Below are 10558 nucleotides of genomic sequence, written 5' to 3' on the forward strand. Positions count from 1 at the left end.
TTAAGTCCAACCTGGGAAGAACCTTACAAGATTCACGGTATCACGGGGAAAGGAGCATACGAGCTGGAAACAATGGATGGCAAGATATTACCTTCACATTGGAATGTCGTTCACCTGAAGAGATACTATTTCTAAGGAGTACCCACGGTCAGGTATCCTCATTTTATAATTTTATTTTTGAATTGTTAAAAATTTACTAATGATTTTAGATGATAGACAAAAAGCTAACCCGCACTAAATGATGAATCACGACCTGCAAGTCACGTGGAAGAAAATAAATTCCCGATCTAGGGTTACAATTATTCTGATAGAAATTAAGACGGGTTAAGCAGTCTTCATCTATAATCGTACCTCCGAGTCCCGTATGTTTTATTCCTTTTCAGGAAAAGGACCAAATAAGAGGAAAAATCAAGTGCTCAAGACTTCATACTTCAGAGCTCAAACATTTGGGGGACTATATAATATACATAGTCATATGTATAAAAAGGCATAGAAGATTGAGAAATAATCAAAGTTCAAGCCTGAAAAGTTTACTCATTGAATGAGTCAAGTGCAGAGCAAAGTTACGAGCCAAAGCCAAAGAAAACCTTATCATAGTTAGGTTAAAGGCAATGTACTGAAACGGGTTATAAATAAAAACCTCGTATTTTATTTTCTTTTTTGAAATCTATTGTAAAGAAAACAGTTACGAAAAAGTTATAGAAGTTATTTAAATACATGTAAGGTGTTATTTAAAATTTGACAAAGTTCAAATACAAACTTATCAAAGTTATTTCAAAAAACATGTGTATTCCTATTTCTTTTGTCGTACATTTACACCATTATGAAGTTGAGACGTCTTCTTCATTAAGTGTCTCATATAAAAGGACGCTCTTTTATAAAATACATGATTGATTTAAACATTCATAAAGTTAAGAAAGCATTTTATAAAATAAAAGTGCAAATTATTCAATAAGTAAAGGCAAGAATGAGCAAAATAGAAGTTCAAAATAACTACGAAAATTTTTTAATATTAAAAAGTTTAGACTAAGTATGAACTTAGTCATAAACTAAGAGTCACTTATACAAAACGCACTGAAAAAGGTCTGGGGACTTGATGTTTTCAACAAACCCTTAAATGGAACCAAGGGTTGTAACCAAATTCCACCAAAAAAAAAGAAAAAAAAAAGGGAGTCACATATCATAAACTTGTCACTGAGGAGTTTAAAAAGGAACCAAAGCAGGGTCATCAGCAGCAGTAGGCTCAAGTTGACTTGAAGGAATTGGAACATTCACCGTACCCATATCATTTTCAATATCTCCAGAAGTTTCAGCCACGGGAGAGGGAAAGTCTTGGCTCTGCTGAGTCTTTTCAATAGTTTCTCTTATTTTAGCTAACTCAGCTTCCAAGTTAAAGTTCTCTTGGCTAACTTCCACAAGGGTATCATGGCGAGTATTTAAAAAGGACCAATTCACTTCAATTGCGGTCTTGTCCTCAAGAATCTCGTAATCTTTCTCCCATTTAGCAATTTCACTTTTAAGCTTCTCATTCTCAGCCAAGGCAGAATCGTAAGAAGTTTGAAGAGAAGCACGTGAACTTTCTAAGGAACGAACCTTATCAGAAGACTCCCAGAGGTCTTCTTGAGTCTGAGTCTGAGTTTGCACAAGTTCACCGACATACACTTCTTTTTCATTTAAGAGAACCTTCAACTCTCTGATTTCTTCACTAGCCTTGGAGAGTTGCTCGGAAAAAGATGTCTCAAGGAGATTCTTGTCTTTACCAGCTTGGTTTGAGGAAGCTTTTTCAACCGCCAACTCTGAAGTTAAAACCCTTACATGCTGCTCTAAGGTGCATTTGCTCTCTTCTAATACTTCCATATCAATTTGAAGGCTTTCATATTGTTCTCTCCAGTTGTCTGCTTCAACTTGATACTCATGCATTAATTGCTCCATGTGAGAAACCCTCTTCATCATTTCTGTACCAACGAGGTTGATCTAAAAAGAAAAAGGAAAAGAGAAAAGGGTAAGAACCTTAATAAAAAGGGAATAGTAAATCATTAAAAGGAATACCTTTAATGATGATTGTATTATGTCGTTCATCCAAGTTAAAGAGTTATGGCTCTCAAACTTGGCTCTCTCGATTGGTCCAATCAGGGGTTTCAACCACACATCAGCCCCACCTGATTTTCTCAAAAGATTACCATTGGTAGGGACCTCGATGATAACATATTTCATAGCTCTACTTCCACTTGAGGAACCAACCTCAGTGTGTTGAACAGTTGTAGGATGAACTGTGTAAGGTCAAAACAACCTGGGGCGGAGCAGCAACTGCAATAGTCACGACAAGTAGAGAAGATGTCATAGGGACAGACATGGAAAAAGAGGCAAGGGGTACTTCGTCAGAAATTGGACCCAAATTTTCATTATCGAACCCACGAGCAAAAAGTTGATCAACAGATCATGGGCAGCCGCGGGAGTATCATCATCGGAAATCACCAACGAGGCTTCAACAGGCTCGATGGAAGAAATAGAACGAGGGGGAGATGCTTCATCATCTGAAATAATGCGTCTTTTAGCCCGTGGCCTTTTTATCAAAGAACCCCCGTCTTGTTCTTCCTCCTCTTCAGAGTCTTGATCAACAGTAGCTTTCCTTTTCGATGAAGAACCCAAATTATCTCTTGGGCTCTTTCCGAAGAAATTCTGGAAGCTACGACGGCCTCAACACTTATGTCTCGAATAGGAAACCCTGACAACAAGAAGGGTCAAAGTAATTTCTAAAGAAAGAAGTAAACAGAAATGCAAAGAATATAAGGGAAAGAAGCACTTACCGTAAGTTTTCACTTTCCAACCAAACCGATGAGAAAGGTTTTTCCAGGACCTACCGTCCATCGGAGCAACATTTAATAGCTTTCCTACCCAACCACGAAAGTTGAAAATTTCATCAACAACTCCCATGGTTGCTGAAAAAGAAGAGAAAATTAAAATGATGACCATCAAAATTGAGAAAAAAGTATGATAAAGTTATTAAGAAGAAAACTCACGTGCAAAATTCCACTTCTCAGGGAAGGGAACATTCTCTTTACCCACTAAACCAACAGTGGGGGCAGCAACAAACCTGGCGTACCAGCCACGGTCTTTATCGTCTTCTGGACTTACCAGAACTCTTTTGCTTCTTGCCACTAAAGTAAAGATTCCTTGGCGGAAGAGTTTGGGAGAATAAAGATGGATTAAATAAAAAAACGTAAAAGACATACCAGCCATGTTGGCCAAATGCCTCAAGCAAGCAATAGCCCTCCACACGATGGGGCCAATTTGTCCTAAGCAAACACTGAAAAAACGACAGAATTCGAGGATAACGGGGTCAATAGCAGGTTTGAAACCCAACGTGAAAGGGTATGTATAAACAAAAGAAAACCCAGTTAAATAAGAAGTGATTCTTTGGTTTGCATTGGGGATTATAATGGGGAAGTCATGACTCCAATGGAAATCTCTATGAACTACAGAAATCAGGCCTTCAGTAATCTGAGTCGGGTAGATGTCAGCATGATCTAATGAAGACAGTTGGTTTCTGATGGATTCTCTATCATTGTAGAAAGATAGTTCCGCAGGAATAATTCATCCACTAAAAGCTCACGAAGAGGTTCAGTGGGTTCTTTAGTCCTAGATGAAGATCTTTGAGAAAGTGAATCCCTAGTTCTAGAAGGTGGAGTAGAACTCGATGAAGGAATAGAGGGTCCTCGTGATGAAGAAGACCCTAAACTACGAAGTCTTCCCCCTCTTCCACTTCGAATAGGAGCAAGAGGAAGGTTGTCAACAATGGGGACTCTCCGAGGGTTAGGGTTTGAAGAAGACATTGTAGTACGAGGAAGAAGAAAATTAGAATTGAATACTCTAAACTTTTGTGAAAAAGACAAAGGTAAAAAGTTATATTTATAGTCAGAAGCAACCGTCAAAGGAAAATATACAATGATAGGAACGTCATAATGAGAATTGTCGTTTCGTAATTGGTGAAGCCGTAAAAAAGCCTTAAAAGACGCTGAAAGAATGCAGAACCAATCAGGAGATGCCGCGTGTCACGGACATTAAATGGAAGTGACAGATGAAGCATCAATTCTAGGGAAGAATTAATGGCGACAAATATTCCCGCTTTAATGAGATCCACTTCCCAAATATTTTATTGGCGAATAAATGGTAAGTGGGGGGACTATCTGTATTGGGAAAAATTAAGTTCATATATGGAAGTTATTATAAGATGACACGTCATGACACGTGGACCAGTCAAAGGAGGATAGGTGACAAAGAATAATCAAAGAGGCATGAGCTTCAACAGGCACGGGTAGATATTCAGAAAGATAGACGCTCGACTCTCTTTATGATTAAAAGAATGAATTTGATAGTAAATGAGGTTTAGATACGTATTATTGGGCATTAAATACGGAAAACATTAAGGAATCTGTAATGAATCAAATATGATTACCAATTGTAACGTTACATTAAAGGCCATTAAATGTCATTAATTGTCAATAATGGCTCTGTTATGGTAGAAACAAAACGTATTACCTAGAGATAGCTATAAAAGGAGAAGACTGATCATTTGTAAGGACAGGAAATACTATTGAAATATATTGATTTACTTTGCATTATATTCAACTACTATTTATCAATTATTCTTATTTCTATTTGATTATCAGTAACCCGAGTTCTTCTAAAATAAGCTTTGACCGAAATCTCAATTTTTGATTAAGCATTTAAGTCGTGGAATCGGCCACAAAGGTTTGCATCATAGTAGGCTGCTTACATCATACCCCTTTAATTTGGTAAAATTAAACTTTTTCTTGAACCCTGCTTGAACACGGGATATTTCAAATTGCCCTTTTTATATTATGACACTTTATAGATCATTTTAGAGGCTTTCCTAGGATTATTCAATACTATCTTAGCTTTGTTAAGAATCATTTGTCTACTACTTGAAATTTAGAGGCAAACAAAATGCCTAGGGTAACTTATGAGATAATAGAGGGAAACCTGTCTCCCTCAAGATCCTTAAAAGTTAAACTGTACAAGATTTTAATTAATGTTAGTTAGAGGAATTTCTAATTCAATAATGATAGGAACTGTGTCTCAGGGGTATTAAATCTTCATACTCCAACCTAGTAGCAGTGCAAGAAAAACCCTTTCTAAACTTTGAGTTGTTGTTGGCCTCTGCCTCTGCCTCCGCCTCCACATCCACGGCAAATACTGCACAAACCGGTCTATGATCAGAAAATCTTGACTCCCCTCGAATATAAGATAATTGTTCAATACCCTCGCCTCGCCATAATATTCTATCACACCTGAAATTTACAATCAAATATTATAAGTCCCAATTTAGAGGTATATATATATATATATGTACACCAATCGAGACTAAAGGTTACTGTTCAGGAAAATAATTTCTTTTTCTGGTGTTTGGTTACCAAAAATATTCCATCAAAATGGGGAAAATGACTTACCTCCCATGGCGAGAAGTCATTTTCCGTAGAATTATCTTCCCTTTAAACTTTTTATTACTTGATCCAGCTGCCACTTAGATACTAGTAATCTTTAACGCTCAAAAAATTCATGAAACCGAGTTGCTAATATGATTATTAATTTTTAATATAATTTTTTTCTAAAAGATATTTCACTCACCAATCAAATATCAAAAAACATTTTAGACGAAAATATTTTTCATGATAATTCCTTGAAAAATGAGTTTCATCATACCAAACACAGTGTGTTATGTCCTTGTCTCATCTAGGTGAGAGGTTAACTTTTATTAATAGAACACTATGCAATAAGGTTAGCTGAGAGAGAGACTAACCATGCAGGGGTTCGTCGTTTCTTCTTTGATTTGGTAGTCTCTCCGGCATAGGAATCTGAATTATGAGAGTACTTATAAGTTGGGGCAAAGAAGATCTTGCCTTCATTCCACCCACTGAATACTCTTCCTGCTTCTCTCTCCACATTCAGCTGCCATCAACATATATATAAATATATGAAATCAGCATCAAATATGGATGATTTTGGACATATTAAAAGCTTAATAGTTCCTTCATTTCCTCTAACGATATTAAAATATTTAGCTCCTAAATCTTTATTGACCTAATCGATCAATTAATTCAGTCAGGTTGACACCCTAAGATCTTGTAGGTTCAACATAATATTCAATCTATACTAGGTGTCCCGTTGACTTCATGTTAATTAGAAAAACAAAAATCATTTTCTTTTTCCTTTTCCCAATAATAATTAAGTACCACACGAATTAAAATAGATAAAAAAAAAAAAAGCCACCAAACCTGATCCTTTTCCAAAAGAGAGTCCCAGTCATTATCCTCTAACAACAGCCTAGTTTCCTCATAGCTCAAAGACACTCGGTAGTTCAAGTCTCCAAGCCATATCACACGGCTGAAAATTAAAATTTCAAGTCTACATGAGTATTTACTTTCATAGAAATGTGGTCTTTAAAAAAAATGCCAAGTAAAAAGAGGTCAATAAAATTCCATACTCTGAATTGATTTTTTGAATTTACTTACAGCTTTATATAATTTTTTGTATGCTCAAGATACTAAACGTGATTGTAGTACTCAGAGACCAATTCAAAATTTAAGTTGGATGGATCAACCATTGAATTTTGTAATATTGAACTTTTTGTACTTTTTAAATTATGGGTTCTAAATTTAATACAAGTGATATATATATATATATATATATACATGACAAAATACTAAATTCAATTGAACCAATCGAACAAAAGCTCTATTCGCCTCTAGTATTACATAGTACTAAACAAATATGTATTATTCCCCGTCCAAATTTATGTGCCTCGTTTTGCTTCTCGAGATTTTATTTGACTAATCTTGAAGCTTAATTAGATTAAATTAATTTAACATTTTAAAGGTAAAATTCAGTTATTCAAAAACTATATGAAAAGCATTATAAGTTGCATTTCTTCTCATGTCAATACGATTAAAAAAATATATTAATCAAAGTTCGCATAGGTTCAATTCGAAGAGCTAAAGATACCATATAAATTAGGATAGAGAGAGTCTCCAGCTTATAGTTATACGCAAAGTGTTATGATGGAAATGACCACTAGATAATGAAAAACTTACTCATGATCACTAATTTTTTCTGCCATTCGGCTGTCTGAAGTGGTACAAATTCTGGAAAATTGTATGCTTTTGAGAATCTCAGCTACATCAGCATTTCTTCTCAGCTCATCTCCTTCTTTTTCCCCAGAAGCCAAGTGACTGCACACAAAGCAAAAGCTCGTTCGATACAGTGACATGCTTATTGCTATACACCCCTGCATATATAATATAAACCATGTTCCATAAAGAGCCAATGGGAAATTGAAAATTCTAGATTCAATATAAAACCAATTTAACTAGGCATGTTCTTATTGTAAAGTTGATTTCTTTTGTATATTTTTAAACCAGGCCAACTTGTGCTTATCTCGACTATTTCACCGGATACATGCTACCTCCTACCAGTACATGTATCGGGCAACTTTGGCCACCAAAAATGAAAAGTTGATAACAGGCAAATATGGTACATGAAAAGTACTCTTTTCCATCACTTTCAATGATCATGTCTATTAAAACCTACCATATTCAAATTTTAATAAAAAGGAAGAATAGTCAAATATTAAAACATTCTTGAACCAACCTTGTTTCCTAGACAACCCATGATACCTCTTCCAAGAGAAGATATTCTGAGATGGCCAATATGATGCGCTAACTCTTTTCGTGCCCAAACTGAAAGGAAAATCCCCACCATTTGCTTACTTGCTATGAGATTATAACTCAAACCATTAGAAGAAGGAAATTCTGCAATTGATTGTAAATCTTCTTCACTGGAATCGCGATGATGATTCAAGGGAGAACAAGAAGGATCACTGAGCTTTCGTTGACGCCTTGTTGTTGTTGATTCTAAAGGGCAATTACAAGTCTTGAGAAGGGTACTATTAGTTCTCAAACTCTTGCTAAGGCTTTTAAGAGAATGCTTATGAAAAGAGTTGGATTTTGAATGTTTTGAATTATGGTAGCTTGAATCACAAGACTGGACTGATTCATGATATGATTTGTTTAATGCATGGCTTATGAGTGCTAACCATCTTGCTGCTGGCTCACTATCTTCACTCACTAATATATTTCCTGCATTTAAGGGAACAATTTCTTGAAACCTGAAAATTAAAAGAAACAACTTTATCAAAAAAAAAAAAAAATAATAATCACATCTTGTTCGACAAAATTAACAAATTATTTATTGTTAATCATACCCCAAAACATATATGTCTGCAGAACCTTCCACTTGCAAGAAATCTTCAAGATTAAGTCCATGATTAGGAGCTTTTCCTCCTACATTCCATGTCCCGGCAAAAACCCTAAAAAATTCCAGTCACATATTCTAGTAATAATATTGGCTTGAAAATCAAGAAAGTTTGATGTGATATGAATTAATCATACCTAATACTTTTAATCATAGTAGCAGGTGCCGTGGAATGATCAAAAGTCGAAAGATTTAGGCCTTCAATCCGTGCACTATTATGCCTTTCTGAGAGTAGATAAGAAATTAGTCCCATGGTTGTGTGGTTTGGATTTTCTTGAGTTTGAAACTAAAGATATATAACTTTTTCAATGGGCAAAGCCCTCATAGGTCAATTCTATAATACGAATACTACTTACACATTATGTTTAATTTTACAACTGTATAATGATAAAAGAAATAGATTGCCAATAATAATCAATTATACATTTTAGTCTTCTGTTAGGTGAGCTACCAAAATACTATGCCAGAAGCTAAGCAGATTCTAGTCTTTTAGCTTGATGGTGTACGTGGCTAACGCACGTTACACAGTTTTTTGGAACACCAGAAAAACCCGCAGCCATTACATTTTCTGTCACAATCTCTGTCTTATGGGTAATAGCCTGCAAATCACACAGAGGATATAAACTGCACTAGACAAGCCTTGTGCGACAGGTTTGACCAAGAAGGCAAGACGGCACATTACACGGTTTCTATCCCTAATTAACATAATTTTAGTTAGAAATTTCATAAAAAAAATTCTCCCTATACGACATAAATCCGGTGATGTAATTAAAGATTGGAGTCAAAGGGCTACATTGGTTAGACTAAATGCACTATAGCTAAATAATGATAACCTTAATGGGATATGTCGAAGTAGTACCATAATACAGATTCAAATTAAAAAACTTTCTAGGATAATATTATTTTATTCCCTCACATAGGACGAAGATTAAAAAAAGGTTTGTAGAATCATACAAATTCAATTATTATAGACGATTCATCAAAAACACAAATATAAAACTTTACTAGATATGTTACTTTAAGATGAACATAAAATGGATATATTTAAAGAATAGTATAATTCCATCATGCACAGGAAAAGTTCATAAAATTTAATTAATACATTAAACATTTTATTTGAAAAATAGGTCATGTTGCTGATGATAATCCCTACCTGAGAAACTTCTCTTCACTGTAGAAGACGTTTCAAGAAAAGCTTTTCTCCTTGATGTAATCCTCCAATCCACTTCTGCTCCCAAATCACCCAACAAAAAATAAAAAAATCCATTATCATAAAAATTAAAGAAAAAAAATATATTATTGCAAAAATAAAAATAAAAATGGCAAAGGTAAATATTGAAAACCGAACCTTGATCATTGTTATCTGATTGTGTTAGGTCCTCCTCAGAGCCTCCTATACTGCTTCTTTTGGAACTAAAGAGCTTTGGGATGATACACTTTTATTTTACAACATGAAAAAAAAATATTCAAAACTCTATTTTTCCAACAGATCAAGAAAATCAAAAAAAAAACAAAAAAAAATATAATAATAGAAAAATAATGAATGTACCTTCTTTTTTTCACCCTTTACAGAATTGTCAGGGGTGGTGGCTGTAGAGCTGCTAGGGGAAGTTCTAGCGCCGCCGCCGGGGGTGGTGTTGATGGCGGCTGCCTTAATCATGTGGATGTTATCATCAGATTTACAACGCCTTGTTGGCGACGACATTCATGCATTCATTCACTTCAAATTGTAACGTTCGATTAAATATAGTTCCAAAATTGGGGTCAAGCCCCAGTTTTTCTTATGGATTAACAACTAATTAATTACGTTTAATTAATTAAATAAATCTACCAATGCACAAAACACCAAAGAAAACTCCAAGAAACTTTCTTGATTTCTTTCTCGTCTTCCTAAATTTCTGTGTTCTTTTTGTTCTGTGCTTTGTGTTTGACTTTTTAGTTTCTTGAATTCTTTTTGTTATTATTATTATTATATTATTATTATTATTATTATTACTATTACCATTACCATAATTAATTAAACTTTTTTATTTGCTTTTAGGGTTTCTCTTTTTTTCCATAAGTTTTTCTTTTGTTAATTTTTAATTTTTAATTTTTTTTTTTTAAAAAAAAAACCAATGGGATGAGAGTTTGCCGCCAAATCTTTCGGAGATTTTGGGGTAATCGGTGATTAAACAGTTAACATCAAGGGGAGTAATTTTCATTAGTGGTTACCCCCTGTTGACAG

The 10558-nt window shown here is 34.6% G+C and overlaps 1 protein-coding gene across 3 annotated transcripts; it reads right to left on the reverse strand.

Annotated features, from left to right (window-relative positions):
* Positions 1 to 5022: 5022 nt before the first annotated feature.
* LOC104239355 (type I inositol polyphosphate 5-phosphatase 5) lies at positions 5023 to 10255 on the reverse strand. 3 transcript variants are annotated; one of them, XM_009793975.2, is made up of 10 exons: positions 9881 to 10255; positions 9680 to 9767; positions 9485 to 9559; positions 8469 to 8556; positions 8282 to 8386; positions 7669 to 8185; positions 7113 to 7306; positions 6297 to 6405; positions 5822 to 5970; positions 5023 to 5217 (listed from the first exon to the last, which is right to left on the reverse strand). In XM_009793975.2, the coding sequence occupies exons 1-10, from the start codon at positions 10034 to 10036 to the stop codon at positions 5157 to 5159; spliced, it is 1542 nt and encodes a 513-aa protein (XP_009792277.1). In that variant the 5' UTR covers positions 10037 to 10255; the 3' UTR covers positions 5023 to 5156. The 3 variants fall into 3 exon arrangements, with proteins under 3 accessions (XP_009792277.1, XP_009792276.1, XP_009792279.1); XM_009793974.2 differs by having other exon boundaries at positions 5023 to 5312; XM_009793977.2 differs by lacking the exons at positions 9680 to 9767; positions 9881 to 10255 and having other exon boundaries at positions 5023 to 5312; positions 8469 to 8552; positions 9485 to 9493.
* Positions 10256 to 10558: the final 303 nt, after the last annotated feature.

The sequence above is a fragment of the Nicotiana sylvestris genome, chromosome 5, assembly GCF_000393655.2.
Source record: "Nicotiana sylvestris chromosome 5, ASM39365v2, whole genome shotgun sequence".
NCBI classification, from domain to species: domain Eukaryota; kingdom Viridiplantae; phylum Streptophyta; class Magnoliopsida; order Solanales; family Solanaceae; genus Nicotiana; species Nicotiana sylvestris.